At 39.7% G+C, this 22,561-nt stretch overlaps 1 protein-coding gene across 3 annotated transcripts in view; it reads right to left on the bottom strand.

Moving 5' to 3' along the window:
- Positions 1 to 9,479: 9,479 nt before the first annotated feature.
- The window catches only part of LOC144044327 (zinc finger E-box-binding homeobox 1-like), a 35,418-nt gene continuing 22,336 nt past the window's right edge, over positions 9,480 to 22,561 (bottom strand). For all 3 annotated transcript variants that reach the window (XM_077558661.1, XM_077558662.1, XM_077558663.1), the window contains exons 5-8: positions 20,944 to 21,067; positions 16,271 to 17,934; positions 14,261 to 14,441; positions 9,480 to 13,945 (exon numbers count right to left, since the gene is read on the bottom strand). In XM_077558661.1, the coding sequence (XP_077414787.1) occupies positions 13,281 to 13,945; positions 14,261 to 14,441; positions 16,271 to 17,934; positions 20,944 to 21,067 (2,634 nt within the window). In that variant the 3' untranslated portion in view covers positions 9,480 to 13,280. The remainder of the gene's footprint in view (positions 13,946 to 14,260; positions 14,442 to 16,270; positions 17,935 to 20,943; positions 21,068 to 22,561) is intronic.

Genomic DNA, 22,561 nt, shown 5'->3' on the forward strand with positions numbered 1-22,561 from the left:
AAAGCTGTCCTGCCATTGGTTCAGAGCATTCAAGGGCCAATAGGATATCTTAGCTCGGCAAGCAGTGAACATGTCACATATCAGTGAATGTCGTGCACGAGCAAGACACCAGTATCAGAACAACACTATTCATTATACATACTTGGTGAGTTTCTTTTTAATGCCTCAAATTTGGTGTCATATACAACACAGCTTGGAAGGCACATTTCTTTTAATCTAACAGCAATTTTAAAGCGAAATTGTAGCGTTCCTATTAAAATAGCTGATGATGAAACCACTTAGCGCTTTATTTTATCTGTCGTTCCGGGGCTATCAATTACTTTACCTCAATCTACCATTTATACAGTACAGACTCGTCGATTAGTCACCAAATGACATTTTAGAGCAGTAGTTCTCAACGTTTTAATGCCAATGTCAGAACATACTTAGCTCTACAAATAGGCTTATATGGTCATTAAAAAAAAAAAAGAGGTGCTGGTTTATTTATTTTTTTACAATGTTATATTATTATTAAGCCATTGTAAAATAAACATAGAATTTTTTTTTTTAAATAATGCAAATTGTAATGTATGGTACATAGTTTAAATAAAAATGGTATAAAAAAAAATACTAATAATAATAATAATAATAATAATAAATTTCCATTAGCCTTTTTATTTGACCATTTATGACTGAAACATCTTCTAATTAGCATATTAACACTAGCTGTTCACAGTGGTTTCTCCTGCAAGCTTCTGGCCAATAGTTTCCAGACTGGATTCAGGTTTGAATTTCCCGCCAGAGCTCATCTGCGGATGTGAAGAAGGTATGAGTGTCACGGCGTGGTGTCTGTCGGCGTGTGGAGTAGAGGACCCAAGATGCAGGGAGGCAGGAGAACCACAGCAGGAGTGCAGGCGAGACTGGCGCGCTTTATTTTACAGAAAACACTAACCCGAGGAACTGGTTAGCATAAAATAAACAAGAAACTGAAAAGGTACAAAAATCAAAATGACAGCCAGAACTCCGGGGGGGACCGTGACAAGCGGCAATGATCCCACACGGACTGATCACCACCCGGGAACTAAATACACCCACACTAATTGGGTAACTAGCCTCTCCTGGGGCCAGACACAAGTGGCTGAGGGCCCGGATTGGTCAACCCGCGGAAGGGCGGGAACCCACTCAGGGCCCTCAACCAAAGCCAGATCTTCCCAGACATGACAATGAGCAGTTTCATTTTTTGACAGAGCCGTATATAGAGAGAGTCTGGCCAACTGAAAACACAGACGCCATGTTGTTACCCTCAGCCACAGGAGGGGGCATGCCCTCAAGCGTGTAGCCCATCAACATTCACACACTATAGGTGTACAGTTTCTTTTATATTTTCCTCGTTTTATTTTTTTAACCTTTTATGTATTTGACAAGGCGATTATATAAGGAATATCGCACACTGCATATAAGATACATACTAGCATAATATGGTATATTTTTTTTACTGTACATGGATTTTGATTTTCAAGGTTGTGAATGCTGGAAATGTATCGGTGTGTTCATACATAACACATAATATGTTCAAATAAGAGATATGATTACTGTGCTTGTATTTGCTTTATTTTTTCCTGATATAACAAGCAAGATACTTGATAATAAAGCCAATTTTTCATGGTTCCAATGAATATGTTATAACAGGTTCCTCTGTAATTTGTTTGTCATAAGGAATATATGTCATATTTTCTCTTTCAATTTTTTTTTATTAATGGCTTTCAATCGTGCATGTACAATATTTATAACATTTATTTACAACGCAAAAATCCATAATAACTAATTTCCACATATGGGCCCTGTTTTATCAAGAGTTAAAATTGATCTTAACATTGATTTCAATAAGTCTGTAGCGAGTGAATGAATTTAAAACCAATTTTAACTTAAAATCGATTTTAACTCTTGATAAAACAGGACCCTGGTCTGCCAACGCTTCATTCATCTAAAGTCTTAAAAAAAAAAAACGTCTGGAAACGTCCACTGCAATACATTACGTAATCGCAGAAGCAGAGTACGCGGCGTCCATATGTCATGTGACCAACAGTTGACCAATCACAGCGTAGTAGCTCTGAAACCGAGTTGGCCAAATTCTCTCTATATACCGCTCTGGAAATGGAATATTCTACATTCGGTAGCTTTGTACAAATACACTGTACTGCATTACATAATAAAAGTTGAAGCCACGGTAACACAGTTTGTAAGTTTCATCAAGTGTTCAACTAGTAGTATTTAGTCACTGGTTTAATGCGTGATGTTGACTATTTGGTAGTGAAATATTTTTGGCTTGAGGAGGATGCCGAGCAGCTTGCAGCACCAGCTGGCATGCTTTTATTTTGAAGGCCTGATTTCAGTGCCTACAGGATGTTTACGCTGAATGATGCAGAGCGTGAGGGTTGTCGTTGCCTGCAGGTGTGAATAAAAGTTTGCATTGGGGCTCGCTTTCTGTTTTGACACAAAATCACACAAAGTAGAAGGAAAGAAGATCTGAGGTGATTTTCAAATGCTGTAGTTTTCCACCATGAGGTCAAACAAGGTCAAGTTTCCCCATTTGGCCAACTTGTGCACGTGTTACCTGGATATGTCCCGACAGAAAACACGCACAGAACAAGAGGATTTTTTTTTTCTCGGTTTGGAAAAATCATTAATCACACAACAACGGCGAAACTTCGCCCAGACCACGTCCACGTTCTTGAATGCTGCACTTTGATTGAATGCCAGTTGTGCGTTTCTGGTGGTGCAATTCCATGTAAAGTCAATTCAGCTTGAAGCCCTAATTTAAAACCCTAACCTTAGTTTAAAACCACATTTCAAACCCTAAACCTTCATTTGAAAGCCTAAACCTACTTTAAAATCCTAATTTGAAACCCCACCCCTAGTATAAAACTCAATTTTGAAACCTGTTGACATTTAACATTTTCAATTTATATTTTTACTGTTTTTGAATTTACTTATAGGTATATAGATGCCATATAACTATGTGTAGTTAAATGAATAAAACTGTGATAATGATTTTGTGAAATATATTGGAACCTCTCACTCCCTGCCAGCTCTTGAGATAAGAATGTGTATGTTTTAAAAGTTGTCAAGTTCTCATGTCATTAGTCATTTGGTCGTAAAAACTGAAGGTCCAAGGTCAAAGCCTGTCTACATCATTTCTCCGAAGCTGGTGGGGAGCTGAGATGATCATGTCAGTATCTTGAGCCTGCTTATTTTAAACACTATCTCTTTGTTAAATGTAAGAGGCGGGGAGAATCTTTTGTACTAGAATAAAGCAACTGTGTGTTTCCATATTTGACACACTGGGAGCTTAACAACACCTTTCGAATGTAAGCTTTTTTCCTGTGTCTTAAGAGCTCTTAATAAACTCCTTGCAAGGGATACTTTTTCATACGATCTCAATTCTGATTTATTTGAACACGCAAAAGATTACACTTAATAAAGTAATCAAATAATGCCTTCAAACCCTAACTCTAGTTTAAAACTCTACTTTGAAAGCCTAACCCTAATTGAAACCCCCAAGACCCGCCTCTTTTCACATGTTAGCCAATCCTTGGTGTTTATCTGCTTTCTTCTTCTTTTGGAGTTGACATTTGCGCAATATCACCCAAAACTAGGCTAGGTTGTAGAGCAGAAGTCAGCAACCAAAAAATATTTAGTAAGAAGAATTTAAAAACGGGCAATTTTACTGATTGCACATACAGTAAGTATGTAAGCTGAGGAAAACTTTACCCACACATTATTTTATATATATATATATATATATATATCATTCTAGGACAAAATTCTACCAGTAAGGGACATTCTGGAGCTCTGCCCAAACCCAAACATTAATCTAACCCTAACTTTAGTAGTCAGGGATCAACCATAAACCTCTACCCTAAACCGTTATGTCTCACCTCTGACCCCTTTTTCTAACCTCTAACACTAGCCCGAAACCAATCCCTATTCCCTATGCATCCCCGACCCTTACCCGAACCCAAACCTGAACTCTTGAACAAAATGGCTTCCAGTAAGGAAATAACAGCGCACATGGTAAATAATCACAATCAATTTTTCAGTCTAGACATAAAGGGCAAAATTAAACATTTGCTTTGAAAAAGGTGCGTCGTGGCTTTGTCATTCACCCCCTCCTCCCGAGCAATCAACATCGTCGCCGCTATTGTTTTATCGAGGCAAAAACAGAAACGCATTCACATTCAGTGGAAGCTCAAGCAGAGCCACACGCTCTGCCAGACGCCACCGCTCTAATCCGAACATTCCGAACATCACGCCTCGACGACTCCATCACGACGGCCCTAAGGATCCTTTTGTCTTTTGTTTAAAAAAAGAAATGAATTCTAAAATCCTTCATTTTGGCATCCACGTGCAAATAAGCTTCACTGACAAAAATCACTCTCCAACATGCTAATGCTAGCATGCTAATTTTTCCCACTGAAGATGAAATGCGATCAGATATAGAGATGTTTTGGTGATTTGATTTATTTGTTTATTTAAGGTCAGAAAATCTGTCAAAAAATGTAAATTTGCTTGCTAAAATTGGTGTATATTCTAGTTTTTCATCCCAAAACTTCGAAATATGTTGAAAACAACTATGCTTTCAGGTGTATATTCCATAACTCCATAACAACAAAAACTCATCACAAAATTTGTATATGTAACAGCCTACTACTACTACTACTACTACTACTATTACTACTACTACTACTACTACTAGTACTAATAATAATAATAATAATAATGGTAATAATAATAATTATAATAATAATTATAATAACTACTACATGTATTTATTTGCTGTTTATTTATTTATTTGTTTATTTTAAGAATTTATTTTCAATTTTCTTAGTAAATATTTTATTATAATTTTTATAGATTAGTTTTTTTTTACTTTTATTTTTATTATTATATTCATAATTTGAATTTATAGTTGTTTTTTTTACATTTATTTAGTTAATTTATGTAGTTTTTATTAAATGTAGATTTCTAGATGAGTTTTTGTGATCAAGATTTTTACTTTCATTTATGTTTTTTTGTGTAGTTTTTTGACTTAAACTTTCACTTTTCGTGCTGATTTTTTAAATGTCTATCATCATGCAAAGTTTCAACATTAACACTGCACTTGAATATAAGAAAAGAAAAAAACAATTTAATAAATATAAAATGTACAAATAAATATAAATAATACATATAAAATAAAAACGGTAATATAAATTTTTTAAAAACATTTAGCGATTAAATGGAAATGTATCGTGTTTTAAAGTTAAATACAACTGAACTGTGCTTTAAAAAAAGAAGTAAGCAAGCTCCATTTGAATACGTTTGATTGTATACGTTTTCCATTTCAACTGGAACTATTAGCCTTGCCTGTTGAATAACATTGTTATTGGGCTTTGGATGCTGGAGTTTTCTGAGAATATTTGCAGCGTCCAGGAGCTTTGATGACATTTTGGCCAGCTATTATTACACAACATGTCTCAGCATGCTGCTGTGCTGCAATGCATTAAACATCAGGTAAAAATACATTAGTGCTTACACGGGCCCACATGAATAATACATTTGCAAATGGATGTATTTAAAGCCAGGTGTGTGTGTGAGTGTGTGTGTGTGTGTGTGTGTGTGTGTGTGCGTGTGTGCGTGTTCAGGTGCTGCTGACGGCGACACTTTCACTCAAGTGAGTAAAAAAAGAGGATTTGGGGGAGCGCTGTTGGGGTGTGCACCTTTTTCCAAAATATCTTCATAAAAGAAGCTTTTAATGGCGTCCTTTCAAGTGAAAAGTGCTAACGCGGGCAATCAAATCTGCGCTGCCAGAGAAGCTGTCAGCCAGATTTGGGGCAAACGAGACGATTTTCACAACTTGAATCGAGCGCTAATCCTCATAGAGGTGAGCTGACGTAACATCAGGGAGTTGCTGCGGTTGCCTGGCAACGGGGATGAGGAGACAGGTAAGTCGGAAAGACAAAAAGTCGTCTGGTTTGTTTTTGCTTTTTTTACTTTGTTTTTTATTTACTGGAGAGGGTTTTATATTTTGTTTGATGTTTCTGTTTGCTTTTACTTTTATTTCTGGTTTTAATCATATTTATTGTATTTTTTATTTCATTATGCCATTATTATTTATGTATATTTATTTTTACCTTTACTTCTATTTTCATCTTTGTTTTTTTACTTTTATATGTACATGTACAGTTTTTTTATTATTATTTGTTTTATTTACCATTTATGCAATTATGTATGTATGCATGTATGTATTTATTTATTCTATTTATTTTTAATTTAACTTATATTTCTACATATGATGTCTATTTAAAAAAAAATCATAATTTATGATTCATGTTTGTTTTTTACTTTTGTTTTCTTGGGATTTTCAATTTTACTTTTTATTTCATTTGTTGTTTATTTTTTGCATGGAAAAATTAAAATAGAAAACCATGCCTTGTATGTTGTGGCAAGTGTGTGGTTTAAACAATGTTTCATTAAAAGAAAAAAAAACAGTTTATGAGTTTAATTTCAAGTTATTTAAGATATAGTGGTTTGAATTTTGTTTTTAATTAATAGACAAGCACACCCATTTGCACTCATGTTAATATGCCTTTTAGTCATTTTAATGAGGATACACAAGCACACAGTTTGTCATGAAACAAACAAAAGTATTGCATAGATATCAGCATTGTTCTTGTTACCTTCATGTTACATCACATTGTGCTCGATTTGGGTGTATTGTAAAAAAAATTAAAAAAAATAATAAGAAAACAACCATTGGTCCAGTGTGTGCATGATTATATTGTGTGCTATAATGAAAGTCATAAACATGTTGCCTACTTTCATGTGCCCTTGTTGAGTTTTGCTCTAAGATCTTCCTCCACTCTTGATAAAAACGTTCTTTTTCGGGTGCAGACTTCTGTCTTCTCTTTGTGTGACTGGCAGTCATAACAACATCATTATCGTCCTGACGCACTTTTGTGCTTTAGAAAAATACGTTTTATGCTTTTCAGTGGCAAAAACACATCATCATGTGCGCTGCGTGAATATTCATCACAGGTTTTTAGCAAAGCACTCAGGTGCCCTTTTGTTATGCCACCGCTGCTGCTGCCGCCTCACATTTACATTCAGCACACTTAAATATTGCACTTAGTTACGTTATCACACACACACACACACACACACTTTTTATTCTTTTCATTACATTTACTTCCTATTTTTTGTGTCTGCTGCACATTGCTCTCATTTTTCAGATAGATTAAACCTTTTGTTTTTTTCTAATTCATTTAAGGTACTCTGGTTTCCTCCCACATTCCAAAGACATGCATGGCAGGTTAATTGAACACTCCAAATTGTCCATAGGTGTGATTGTGAGGATGGTTGTTTGTCTCTGTGTGCCCTGCGATTGGCTGGCAACCAGTTCAGGGTGTACCCCGCCTACTGCCCGAGGCCAGCTGGGATAGGCTCCAGCACCCCCGCGACCCTTGTGAGGAAAAGCGGTCAAGAAAATGGATGGATGGATGGAATTTAAGTGAAACCGAGGTCTCTGTAACAGTGAGAACATTGGCTTGTCTTCTTGTGCCATCTAGTGGACACCTGTTTATTACTGCCAGCTTTTTTCCCTTTTCTTTTTTACCCGTTTACAGTGAAGCATTCCATGACGAAACATGAGGCGTTTATTAGCTATTTGCAGCTTTTCTTTGATGATTCGAAGGGGGTTTGCGGGTTGCAGCTTCAAAAGTTGGGAAAGGCTCTGATCTGCGACATCAATTCAGCGTATACACTTTAATAACTTCCTTTTTTCAACATTGAGCCTTTATTGACTATAAACAGGCTATGTTTTGAGGGGGTGCGCCAGATCTTTCGTGATGTTGAAGAAGTTCTTTAATCTTTTTTTTAGGGTAGAGGGTGTGTGTCTCCTGTCGGGACATCAAGCGGGGGGAGACAGGGTGCACTAACTCTTTGAGTAGAATGAACTACTAATGTAAATGTCAATGTCTATAATGTAGCCTTTTGGGCTATAAACAGACTTGTTTGCCCCTTTTTCAGGTGTGTTTGAGGGAGAGGGGGTGCACCAACTGGTTTAAAGCTTACAAAGTTTGGGAAGCAGGTAAATGCATTTTGTTTAAACCATTTAATTTGCAACATGATGCCTTTGTTGGCTATAAACTGGATTTGTTTTGCCTTTTTTTTTTTCCGGGTGTGTCCAAGGGAGAATGGGTGCACCAACATGATAAAAGCCTAAAAGGTTTGGGAACAACTCAACGTGCCTTAACTTTCCACTTGTGCCATGGATGTTTAGAAATCAGCTTTCAGTGCTATTTTTTAAGGGCGAGTGTGGGAATGATTAGGTGCGCCAACATTTTCAGAATACTGAAAGGGGGTGCATGGCAGAATTTTTTTTAACTTCCTCCTACCCCTTTTGAATTTATATTTTAGACTAGTAATGTGTTTTCTTTGTGTTTATATGTTCAATAAAACCATAAAACCAAAATGACAGTGAAATTTAACTGTACTAATTCCTTTAAATCCATTTATTTTGCCATAAATAGGCTTAAAAAAAACTTATAAGCTTCGATGTTTTTTAAGGTAGTGTGTGGTGGGACATGGAGGTGCACCATTTAAAAAAACATTTTAAGGGGGTGCGCAGTGTCAAAAGTAATGGAGTCGAAAATGTAGTGATGGGTGAAATGACACGGAAGCGCTGGCGCGTGTATCGCGCACACTGAGGGGAAACCCCGTGTCGGCGCGCGTATCCCTTTAAGAAAAATCACGTGACCGATACAGTTCCTGTTACGCTTGGCTGCAAAGCGCCAAATTGTGTTTATAAACAAGCAAATGTGTCAAGTCGTTTGTGGGTTTTGTTGTATGGAGAGAATACTTTGGTTTGAGCTTTGCGTTGTGGTTTGTGTTTCGTTGGTTTTTGATATGGCATCATCTACTGAGAACATGGATCAACCGAGAAAGCGAAAGTTTTCTCCCGTATGGGATCATTTTGATCTTATTACGTCACCACTGATGCCATCATTGAAGTGCAGCGTTATCTTTCAGAGAACAACACACAACGAACACAGGATCCGTTGCAGTACTGGCAAACTCAAAGACTGAATTACCCGAATCTTTACAAACTTGCGATGAAATGTTTAAGTACTCCGTCATCGTCGGTACCGTGTGAAAGGGTTTTCTCCAAAGCAGGAGAAATTGTCTCAAAGAGACGAAATCGCCTCGGGCCAAACATGCTAAAGAAGCTGATGTTTCTTAATAAAAATGTGTAAATTAACCACGTCTGTCTCCAGTCTTTATTGAAGTTGCCTGCAATGCTTTTTTAAATCCAGCAGATGTCGCTATTAAGTGATACACTAACACTGTGTCAACACAGTTTAGGGATAGTGCCACACACCCCATGAGGCCTCATCTGCCCATCACTAGAAAATGGCATGAATTTTATTTTAAAAAAAAAACAAGGCGGAGACAATCAGATGTCAGGGATGCAGTCACATGTTTATTGTGAAGGGGACAAACATTACAAAAAAAAAGACCAACATGATGCAACAATGGCACGACCAAAACAGACCAAAGAAGAAAAAAGATCAAAAGCAACAAACAAACAAAAACAAGGATTGGAACTTCATCTCATGCGTTTTCAATCAGTAGCTTCATCGCGACGACGTGTAACACTTTTCTTCATTTTTTTTAACACTGTCATAGAATACAATATGAATATTTTTGCGTTTTTATTTTGTTTTTGTTTTTCATGTTTTTTTTCTGTAAAACAAACCCCAAAAGTCCCAGAACCACGTGCTGGGCTTAGCTTGTTTGATTTATTGTTTTTCATACTAAAATATATTATTATTATTATCAATTCATCCTACCAATAATAATGTGTAATAAATAACCAACATAAGGGAAATACAAAAAAAATAAGACACAAATATAAAAAAAAAAAAGAAAGAAAGAAAAGTTGTGTAAAGACTTTGTAATACTGGCTTTGTTAAAAACGCACGCTCAAATCCAACAACAACAAAAAACAAAAACAAATACTGTTCCGGTAAAGACAAAACTAAGAAATACTGCGCGAGTGCCACGTTGGCTAACGTTTGCCGCCTAAAGTGCGGGACAGCGCGCCGCCATTTTCAACCTGAACAAGTGCGACAAAATTAAGTGTCATCGTTTTAGGTGTGTAAACGTTTCGTAAAAAAAAAAAGATTTCACAAAAGAGAATTGTCAAAATTATGTAGGTGTTTTTAAAAATAATTGTACTTTACCTTTTACAGTTTTGCAATGGATATAAGATCAGAAAAATACTTAAATTGTTTCCATTTGTGATTAAACGAGGTTTTACTGCTTTATAAATCACAATGCCATTTTTAAACATTGCAAAAAATCATTGATGTAGGCAAGGGAGGGACATCAAGTGTTAAGTCATTACTGTCAAGTCATTTAAGATGAAAGTATAAAGTTGTGTTAAATTGAAATTTTCACAATCTGTTTAAAAAAAAATAAGGAAAAAGACATCTCAAAGCAATCACAAAAATCATTAAAATTTGTATGCTGATGGTTTAAAAAAAAAATCTAACTGGAGCTGAATTACAGTTCACAATTAGGAAATATAAATAAAACCCTAAAAAACTGTCGGTGACTTATTTTTGGAGGGGACTAATCTTGTAAACTTTTACTTCTTTGGAATGACCGACTTTAAAAAAAAATAAAAAAAATAAACATGGAGCTAATCAAATATTGTGTGCCCAATTTGAGTAGCAAGCTGAAATCTAAACAATATGGTGAAAATGAATAAAATTGTGTTTCTAATTTACTTGGACTGCTTAACAAAATGCAATGGATGTTTTGTTTTTGGTAAATGTTACTTTAAATATACTTGCTTTTCCACCTGACAAGGCCCTCAAATCGCTTGACATTTAGATTACCGGTACTCATTTTAGCTCCTGATGGCACAGCATCAGGAGCAAGTGGGGCTTCACTATCTTGCTCAAGGATACTTAGACATGGTCACAATGGCCTGGGATTGAACCCATAACCTCAAGGTTGTGAGACGACCACTCTACCACAGAGCCACCCCCAAAATGTGTGACTATGAAAATTGTTAACATTGTGTAGTGATTTGTAAACTATTCTTTAAAAACGTATAGATGAATGAGCGTAGAAATTTGTATTTAAAAATTAACTTGAGCTTATTCTGTTCTAAGAATAATTAAAAAAAAAAATTGGGAGGGAAAAAAAAGTGCTACAACTTTGTAGTATAATTTGAACTAAACAATATTAAAGAATAATTTAAAAAAAAATAGTTTTTTTGTTAACGTACAAAAAAAGGAAAAAAGATGCTAACAATCTTATGGCTTTACAAATTGCAATGACGTTTTTTTTTTTAAATTAAAATCAACATTATTATTAAAATTGTACACTTCATTCTTTACAAATGCTATGTATTTTAACATTTTATTAAATGCTTAAATTAAAACAACTTTCTTTTAAATTGTGAAAATCCTTGCAACGTTTGGTTTTGTTTTAACTGCACTGATAATTTACTGATTTTAGCACAATAATAATAATAAGTCAAATAAATCATTAAAGGGGAAGTCAACCTTCAACATTTCTTGACAATAATGTTATATGTGACCTCACTAATCTAGACAAGACATTCTGATTAATATTAAATTGGTGAAATATGAGTTATGCAGCAAAAATTCCAGTTGTTTTTATCCATCTCAGGTGGCGGCCATTTTGCCACTTGCTGTCGACTGAAGATGACATCACAGTTGCTCAGGGCTCTAGCATCGACCAATCACAGCTCACTTTCTTTCTGAAGCTGAGCTGTGATTGGTTGTTACCTAAGCAAGTGGGATGTCATTTTCACTCGACAGCAAGTGGCAAAATGGCCGCTTTCTGATATTGATAAAAACTGCTGGATTTTGCTTTTGAACTCATAGTCCACTAACGCAATATTAACCAGAATACCGTAGACTAGTGGGGCTGCATTGAACATATGATCAAGAAATGTTTCGGGGGTTGACTTCCTCTTTAAAGTGATGTAAATGATTGATGGCATGACGTGCGGCGGCTGCGGTTAGCAGGCGGTCAAACAGACACGAACGTGGCGCCGGGCGCTCGTAACAGACATAAAGAAAGCATCGTGCGAAACGAGCCAAAGTAACACATGACGTAAAGTAACAGACGTTTGTTAACACCCGCCGCGCGAGTGAGGAGACGACGACAACACTGTTCAATGGCACTTTTAACAGCACGCAGGTCTTGCATAAGGCAGGGGGGCGCCGCCCATTTTGCTCATGGGTGGGTGGGGGGGAATACTTTATTGTTTTCCTTAAGGCTAACAGTCATGAATGAAAACAAACGCCGGCTAATAACACTGACAGGGCGACGGATGGGGAAACCGTAGTGCAGCAACTTTTGTTCGTATAACTTGAGGAAAACACTGATGACGTCGGAAACGTTGGCAACCCAAAAGTAATAATAATTGAGTTAGTAAAACGAAGCAAAGCATCTATAAACACTTGTAACACTGATATTTGCACGAGAAAGAAAAAAATTCAGGCACACCTGGGTGTTTGGACACAGTAGTGGACCGTTAAAAGCAGCCAACCGGAGTCAGAGTCAGAGCCAGAATCAGAGCCGGAGTCCGAGTCAGAAAAAAAGCAGCCAACCGCAGTCAGAGTCAGAGCCAGAGCCAGAATCAGAGTCGGATTCCGAGTCAGAACTGATCTAAGATTGCAAATGGGCCCCATAGAATCTGACTTCAAGAACCCACACCTCCACCCCAACTAAAATATGGACCGACATACATATTTGTATGTGCCGTGAGACACCTCATATTCGTGGTTCAGTATTCGCAAACTCACAATTCTCTTTCTGTGCTCAGGTAAAAGCAATAAAAGTAGTATTTCGGTGCCATCTTGGCACCAAAGAACTATTTTGAAGTGAATTAAGGAGCTTCATATAAACAAAAGTAGTGTTTTTCTGCCATCTTGTGGCATCTTGGTGCCAAGGAACTATAATGGGAGTTGATGAGTTCTGTTTAGACATCTGTAGGCAATCGTAAACATTTTGGGGAAGGCTGCCAAACACGATAATGTCATTACATGTGTGACTAAAAGTACTGACTAACAATAAGATGACAGATTTCAAGGCTGTCAAGTTTTCTATATCATTTTAGTGGGGTGGTGGGTCCATATTCTAGAGGAGGGGATGGGTCCATTTTCCGAAGGGTCTTTATTCCCTACTGAACTCGATCTGGAAGTGGGAGGGTTGGCTTATTTGGCGTCCGTCACAGCTTGGTCATCGGAGGATTCCTCGCTGTCCGACCAGTCCCTGATGCTTTTGTAGGCGCAGTCCGCCATCTGCTCCAGGCGGATGCCGTCCCCCTCCGCTTTGTCCACTTTGTCCTCGACGGCGGGCTCCTGCGTCTGGTCGTGCTTCAGCTCCACCTCCACCACCTGGCACGCAAACTCATCCACGTCCAAGTTTTTCTCCTTGGCTTCTTCCTGTTCTTTTTCTTCATCTTCCTCATTGTCTTCATTGTCTTCATCGTCTTCTTCGTCGTCGTCAAAGTTACCCTCGTAGACTTCGCACTCGCCGTCGTCTATCTGGACGACCCGGATGTCGTCGACGCACATGGCTTCGTCGTCCTCGTCGTCCTCGCTCTCGCCGACGTCAGAGTCCAGCGTGGCATCCGGGCTGCCCATGACGATGGCGGCGGCATCGCCGTCCGGGCTGAGGCCGTAATCGGAGCCGTCCCGCTTGCAGTAGGAGTAGCGGTGATTCATGTGCTGCGAGTAGGAGCCCGAGTGCGAGAAGCGCTTTCCGCACTTGTTGCACTGGTAGGGCTTCTCGCCCGAGTGGAGGCGCGAGTGCTCGATCAGATGGTGCTTGTGCTTGAAGGCCTTCTTGCACACGGGGCACTCGTGAGGCCGCTTTCCTGCAAACACAAAAAACTAAACGTCACAAAAGAGCCGATTTGGGCGCAGGGGTTCAGACCTGAGGTGGAATTAAGTAAGTCTCGAGTCTTACGTTACAGGTTTCAAGCTAAACAAATGGCTCACTACCTTGAAAATACAAATTTGGAGTCTTTTTTTTAGTCAAGCAAGCCCCAACTTGACTACTAAATAATACGGACTTAATCTGACTCAAGTCTCCAGATAAAAAAATAATAATAATAAAAAAAAATAAAAATAAAAATAAAAATCGGACTCAAGTTCCCCACTTCTGGGTCAGACCACCCAGTCCAACATACCCGTGTGTTCGTATTTGTGCCTGAGCAAAGAGCTCCCCTTCTGGAAGACCTTGTTGCACAGGTCGCAGGCATAGGCGCCGTTTTCCAGACGCGGTTTCTTCATGGGCGACGTCTCCTTCTGCTCTTCTGCCGCCGCGTCTGCCGCGGTGTCTGCCGCAGCGTCGGCGCTCGGGTCCGGCGTCTGCACGGAAAAAACAAGAAATTAAAGTTCAAGTTGAATTGGCTTCAAATACCGGACATGGAGCTTTGTAAATAAGTCCCTTGACTTGGTTTGTGCCGTGCTCGACTTGTTTCCTTAGCTGGTTCTCGAGTTGGTTCTTTACTTGAGAACTGGTTCTTGATAAGGTTCTTGTTTTTTGGATGGGTTGTTGTTTCTCCCCCACCCCCCGAAGAGCTCAGTATTTGTTCATTTGGTAATTTTACCGATTTGTTTGGGGTTGTTGTTTCTTGAGAACACACATAATTAAGTTGGTTCTTGAGTGTTTGTTGACTGGATCCTTACATTAGGTCTTGACGTGGTTCCTGACTTTTTATTTTCTATATGATTGTTAAGTTGTCTCTTAAGTTAAGATTCTTAAGTTAGTTCTTGCCAAGGATGGTTCTTGACTATTATTAATATTTTTTGTAGTACTGTAATTCTTGCCTATTCCTTGATGCTCTTGACTGTTCTCTAAGTGTTTCTTATGTGCCTCAACTCACAAAACACACAGTTAGCTTCTTTCCATAAAATGGTGGTTTAAGGTAGCACCATAGCCACAAGGTATCTCAAATAAAGCCTTCCCTCTGGATCACCAAAGAAATGTTGCTAGCATGGCACCAGTTTTGAAAGCTCAAAGTTGGTGCAGTCAAAAAAAAAAATAGCCTAACCAAGTGGCTCCTCTTAAAGTGACAGTGTGTAATCTTTAGCGCCATCTAGTAGTGAACTAATCCTTCAATTTAAAAACCCAATATTGATTTCAATAAAATGCAACTTCAAGAACGTAGTTAGCCCTGGTAGTGCTTGCATCGAGTGTTGGACCCAATGAGTCAACCGTCGCCGCTTACCTTCCACAGCTGGGGCCTGCAGGTGGTCGTTGCTAAGTCCCGTGATTTGCTTTTTCGTCGCTTGTCAGCTTCTGCTATGCTCGCGCATACTTTTACTAGCTTTTTTAATTTGTTTACTAGCTTCTCCCACTAGCTCCTCATTAGCCACTGCAGCCTATGGCTCCTATTAACTCCCGCTAGCCGCTCGTTAGCTGCTCTGGCTAAATCTGGCTCGCTCGGTCCTTTGGCGTCACTCGCCGGGCTTCATACGAGCTGCCAAGTCGCCGTCGCTCGCTAAGATGCTCGTTCACTCGCGCAAAATAAGAATTGGTGGTAGGCTTGCGAAATATGGTCCCTATCAGCCACTGTAGTGTACGTGCATCGAAATGGATGCGCTTTGACGGCATTCTATGAAATAGTGGCATCTAGTGGTCCCACACCATGTTAATACTTGGGTGGGCCACCCAAGTAAATTGGCCACCACCAAAGAAGTTTTCAAGAAAATTTATGAAAAATGTATTTAAAAAAAATTAAAACAAAAACGTGTCGCGACAGGATATACCGTATGTAACGTTAGTTTGCCATCACTCACTTGTAGATCGTGAAAACTACAGGAGATGTAGTAACAGGACTGAGACCCATCTCCCCTGCGACCCCCCTCCCATCCCACCCACCCAAGTAGATTTCAAATCTGTGGGGAAACACTGTACACGTTATCAAACCAGTGTATTTCTTCACATTCTCTTTTGTTATGTTTTTGCTATTTGTTATTTTTCTTTACTACTAAGAACACAACATGATTTTTTGGGTCAGGCTAGAATAGATGAATGAACTTTCTATTCATTTTAAGGAGCAATATTGATTGGATCATTAACTAGTGAATTGATTTACGAGCTTCAAGGAACCGGTTACCATATAAGTGATCGGCATGCGGAGTGCCACAAGGTTCTGTACTAGAACCGCTACTGTTCATAAAGACATTCATACCTTGTGTCCATTGAGCACGACCGTCTTGGCTGCGTCTCCAGTCGTGTTGGCGTAGGTATAGGTGAGCTGTGGGATGAGGATGGTCCGCTTGGCTGAGCCCCCCAGGGCGCCGAGGCAGCCCACCGCGCCCTGACCCGTGAAGGCCACCAGGGTGGGCAGCTGCGTGTTAGGCACAATGCTGACGGCAGGTCTGCGCTTCTGAGGTGTGACCATGTAGACAGTGCGACCGCCCACTTGCTCCTTCCTCAGGCAGGTCAGGTTCATTGGCTGCGGCGATTTTATGGCAGGTGGCGCATCCTCTGAGGGTGCAGCATTAGTGGGAGCGGCGAGTTGCTTTGGAAGAGACAGGTCCAAGGGTTCTGCCTGGGACTCTGGCTCCTTGGGGTCCTCTGGCTCGCTTTTGACGATGACCAAGTCGCTGGTGTTTAACGTCGGGGAATCAGACTGGGGTCTACATGCGACTTGCTTGGTGTCCTCCGACTCACTGTTTTGGGATTCAGTCTGTTTGAACTGTGTCTTTTCTTGGCAGCTGTTTGTCCCAGAGTTCATCTTGGCAAACCACTTCTGCACCACACCCACGGGAATACGAACCGAGTCAGAGATCTTTTCCAGCTCCGCTTGGTTGGGGTTGGCGTTGGATGCGAAGTAGGTCTTGAGGAGGTTCAGGAGATCGTCCACAGCCGGCTCCTGCTGCAGCGTCACCCCGGCATCACTCAGCAAGGCGGCGAAGGACGGGTCCAAGGCAGCCGAGTCTACCGCTTCCCCGTTGGCTGCCTTGTGGTGCTGGAGCAGGTGTAGCGCCTCCAGGTGCTCGGGGCATTCATCGCAGAGTGAACAAGTGCTGGACCCGGAGTCGGCTGGAAGCCCCTCAGCTTCTTCCGTCTTGATGGGCATTGCTCGGTCTGTTTTTATTTCCGTGATGAGCACAGATTCTTCAGGCTCATCCTTAACCAGGCTGAGGTCCACTTTGGGAATAGGCAGCTTGTCTGTTTTGGTCGGGATGGGTGCAGCCGGTAGAATGTTGTTTTTGACAATAAGTGGCATAGGTTGGGCAGAGGTGGCGGTAGTGGCAGTGGTGGCAGGCGCGGGTCCGATGCTGTAGTTGATGATGATCTTGGTGGTCCCGTCGTGGTCCACAAAAGCAGGCAGGCTGATGATCTGCTGCTGAGGTTGGTGCAACACAATCCCCGGCTTGCCCTGCACTGCGGTCCCGTTGGTCGTCCCAAGAATTTGCCTCAAAATGTTCCCATCCAGAGCCACTTTTAAAACGTTCTGCAGATCACCCAGGTTGAGGTTAATGGGTGGCACCAGACCCACAGTAGGTAGCACCATAGCTACGCCCTGAGACAGGGGTTGGGCCAGGGGCGCCGCCCCGTTGGGCGCCGGCGTCGCCACCACGGCCGGCTTGCCGGAGTGCTCGGTCGCCTCTGATTTGATTTGCGTGACGGGGAGCTGCTCTTGGAGGGGTTTGCTTTCCACGCGGGCTGCGGTGATGGCGACCCGCGGGACGTCAGCGGCAGTCGGCGGCGACTTGACAGGCTTGCGGGCCAGGCCGTTGGGGGCGCTGGCGACGCTTACGCACTTCTTGCTGCTGATGTGTGAGCTGTATGAGCCTGAGTGGGAGAATCGCTTCTTGCAGTTGGAGCACTCGTATGGTTTCTCGCCTGGAAAACAAACACACACAAAAATACTGTTAAAACAGAACTCCCTGCAAAGTGTCAGGATGACACAAAAGTTCATGTCATGTGATGATCTAGTTGAAGAAGGGAACCAGTCCGTCAGAGACTCAGAGCAAGAACCCTGCTGTTTCTACCAACCTGTTCAGAGGTTAGTATTTGAAAGTCAAAAAATGTGCAAGCGGCAACATTTTCAACCCATCATCAAACCTTTACGGATGATGACAGAACAAGAACCCTATTGAGTTGGAGCGATTTTCACACAAAAGGTACTTTACATTAGCGATAGGCCGGTAAAAAAAAATTCAAGGCCAATACCAATACTGATTATTAGTAGCAAAGGAGGCCGATATTCATTCTCAGTAAAAAGGGAAACAAATATTGGTGTGAAAATAAACAAAACTACAAATTCCAGTTACCTCATTTTGTCCAAAAAACGTATAAAAATGTTCTATTTTAAATATTGCCATAGTCCCAAAAACGTATTTATTTGTTTTTTTATGGGGGGGTTTATGCTAGAGCATACAGAAGGCTTTGATGCAACCTCTGACCTGAAGAGGTCGCTTAAAGCAATGGTAATCATTACAACCACAAAAAACGGCCAACAGGTGGCAGCAGAGTATAAGAGATCAACCAGGGCCATGTTGCAACAAGCTCTTTTCCCCAGTGTTTTCAACAGATTTGTGAATAGTAATATGATGATTTAATGCTAATTGCTGCAAAACAGAAACAGATGAAATCTAATCTTTCATTTGGTAGGTTCCATGTTTTTATAGCAATAGAACTAGAGCTGTCAAACGATAAAATTTTTAATCCGATTAATCACATTTTAGGATTTTGATTAATCGCTGAATTAAAAGTTTTTTTCAAAAAAAATTGCCCGCCAAATTTGGAGAACACCCGTTATGTGTTAATTCTTTCAACATTGAATCTTATGAGGACGTCTTCAATATTTTTTAATCAACGGCACACTCGGCTTCAGTGAAAACGGCTGGGATTTAATGAGTTAACTTATTGAACAACTTTTCAGATTTGCAAATTTCAATTTTTTTTCTTTTTCTTTAAACAATAGACACATTTGTTTTACAATTCTAGCAAAAAGTTCAGGGAGTTCCCAGGTAAAAACGTAAGTAAATAGCTCCATGTTATTTTCTCCAGTAAATAAAGTTTTACAAAATTTTCAATTACCTGAAATATAAAATTTTTACTTGTCTTTGTTATCATTTCAAACAGTCACAAAAAGGTGCAGAGCGTTCCCTGGGTCAACAGCATCTCATAAAATAATTGAAAATTTGGCTCCCTTGAGGTTAACACGGTTTTAAAAAGATCTTTTTATCGGCTGCTACCAATACCGATATTCGTTAAAATAATAAATTTGAATATCAGCACCAATAATCGGCCTGACCGATAATCGGTCTACGTCTACTTGACGTAGCTGGAATCAAAAGTAAAGTCTTTCTTAACCTGAACAGATTGTCCAAAAATTGGGGTCAAAGGTAAAAATCAGAGGTGCTTGTAAGACTTCTCAACTAACAAACTTTTTGACGAATTTGAGTCCTGAAAACCCTCTCAAAATCAATAGGTCTTCATCCTAAAGCTAAATTCCATGTTGTGTGTCACTTTTGTACTTGTCAAATGTTAAATCAATCACTGAACTTCAAAACCTCTTTGGTAAGGAGGCAAAACAAGAACGGTATTAACTTTGGGAAGCATTCAGCCCCAAATACTTGACGTAGCTAGCGTCAAATCAGTTTCTTTTCAAGTTTCTACCAGTCAAAATTCACAAGCAATCCTCCAAGCCTTCACAGTCACTTCCTACCATTATATTATAGTGATGTCTTGACATGAGTTCAATTCATTCCGTGACAGCTAAGCCTATTTGAAAGCACAAAATAAATAAAAGATGATTTGACTCGACTTTTCTGCTCACTCTCTCAAATGTCAAATAATTGCTCCCAATTGAAATGAATGGAAATGCTACTGATTAGTAGGGGTGGGAGTCTTTGAATGTCTCACGATTCAAATTGATTCGATTCAGAATAAATTATCGATTAATAACGATTTTTTTTATTTAAAATGATTTGATTGACAATGATTTTTGCTTCAATCTATAGATGTGCAAGGAATTGTAATGATCTACTCCAGTCTGACTCGCTAATGCTAATTAGCGCGCTACTCGAGGCACTTTTATCACTCAAAAGAACGGCTCCACTCTGCAAAAAAACAACTTCTATTGGAATAACTTGATCGTGACTTTTTCCTTCTCCTCTCTAATGTGGCTATAACTTAACAGCGTATTAGACCACATGGAACCACAATGCCCCTCAGTGGCCAAACCGGGTACAACATGAACAGCGCTCCAAATAAAAGGTACACACAGACAAAGGCAAGACAGTATAAAATCATTTGAATAAAATCAATTTTTGGACATTTGAAATAGATTCTGAATCGTACTAAATGAGAATCGTGATTCTTATGAGAATCGATTTTTTGACACACCCCTATTGATAAGTATTAAATATATAGCAAAATAGCACTCTGTAATATTCTATGTTATAAAATCACAAAGGAATGACATAAATAGAATGTAAATAAACTTTTTGTTATACTATTATTTTTTGGGGGATATTTTTTCTTAATGTTGAGTGCTTGTTTGTTACATGAAAGTTTTTCAAGAGTTTCAAAAACGGCATCATTTCACTTGATAATGTGCTGCACGTTCTGGTGTGCTCACATTGGCCACCCGGGGGCAGTATAAAAAAAACATAAAGATATACAGGTACATGACAAAAGACAATGTACCATCATCAAAAAAATGTCAATGGGTAGCCAAACGTCTTTAGCCAAGGCAATACTCAAGACCACCAGAAAAATCTTCTATCTCAAGTCCGTATAGCATAATTGATGACATGTGTTCCTTTTCATGTTTCCAGAAGTTTGAATTTTGACACAATTTGTCCACTCCTAAGCAAGCACCGTATTGATTTTGCCACTCACCGCTGTGTATGCGCAGGTGCTCCTTCAGGTGGTGTTTGTACTTGAAGGCCTTGAAGCACTCTGTACACTTGAATTTACGAGCGCCTCCTCCACTTCCACCGCCACCGGACGTCTGCACGTGACGCTGAGGCGGGAAATCAAACAGACGCCGTCAGACACCGATGCAACCAGAATAAAAAGAATTTGGCTAAAACAACCGGATTAAAACAGCCCCGCTAGTGCTAAAGAGAAAAAAAAAGGCAGGTTAGAGCACGTGTCAGCAAGGAGGAGGGGCCAACCTGAGCTGGACTGCTCCACTGGGGATGTATAGGTGGGGGTGGTGGGTGGACTAACAGATGTTAAGTAACCCGTTAGAAAATGTTAATTATTAAAAAATAAAAAAATAAATGTCAATGATTCCACTGGGATATAATGGTTCTGTTAAAAGATAGTTTGCATAAGTAGGTGAGCAGAGGTGCTTTGGGTCGCACCTGCAGCTTACTCCAGTTAATCATTCATTATCTTTCGGTCCTTGTGCTTCCTCTGCTCTGTTTGACTTTGTAATTGTCAATAGTGGGGACAACCTGAGCTACGCAAGTCTACCTGGCTTGGTCGAATTGGCTATGGTGTTAGTTACACCCTGACTAACATAAAATCCAGTTTTTTGTTTTGTTTTGTTTTTAAAAAGCTCTCATTCAACTGGAATCAGTTTTTTGTAATTCAGCTCTGAACGTGATCATCTTTGAAAATGCCCCAAGAAGTCGTCCCCCAAAACACACAGGAAGTCGGCCATTTTGCTTTGAAAACGGCTATTTTGGGATTCATTTTGGCCATTCCCAATTGTCAAAGTAATAACTTTTGGTGGCATTTTTTAAGGGTTCTTAAAAAAAAAAAAAACATTTTGTCCGAACCACCATAACTAGTCAGGTGAAAGATTTGAGTTTTTCTCCTTGCTTGTGAGCAGTAGAGAGTGGCGACCATAAAACATGAAACTCAACAAAAAAATATTTTTAAAGAAACAGTGTGTAGGATTTAGTGCCATCTAGTCCTGAACTATTAAAATGCAATGATTTTGAAGCACGAGCACCACAGTGTTAAAATAACTACCAATTATTATTGAGAGAGCGGGCAAGCAAACAGGAAGAGTGACGAGCAAGAACTCGCTGGAGTGACTAACAAACGCGGCGAGGAGGAGCCCCAATCACGGGACTCAGTGACGACCACCTGCAGGTCCCAGCTGTGAAAGGTGAGCGTCGTTCGACCCATTGGGTCCAACACGAGATGTAAGCGCCACCAGAGGAGGCTGACTACATTCGCAAAGTTCTTCTCCTTCAGGTATCCATATCAAATAAAGATGGCGGCGAAACATGTCAGCCTCCTGTAAGACGTAAGATGTAATATAAGCGATTACTAGAACTACCATCATATGAAAAATGTATGTTGATGTGATAGAAATTAATCTTTTTTTTTATGAATTAATTATTAGTTTACCACTAGATGGCACAAAATCCTACACACTATCGTAATTAATCGCATGACTTCACTAGTTAACTCAAGATTAATCACAAATGTCATATCTGTTCTAAATGTACAATGGAAAATGTTTCTAGGTTTTCATACTCTTGTTAACAAAAGTGAA

Source organism: Vanacampus margaritifer, chromosome 2 (genome assembly GCF_051991255.1).
Source record: "Vanacampus margaritifer isolate UIUO_Vmar chromosome 2, RoL_Vmar_1.0, whole genome shotgun sequence".
Classification (NCBI taxonomy): Eukaryota; Metazoa; Chordata; class Actinopteri; order Syngnathiformes; family Syngnathidae; genus Vanacampus; species Vanacampus margaritifer.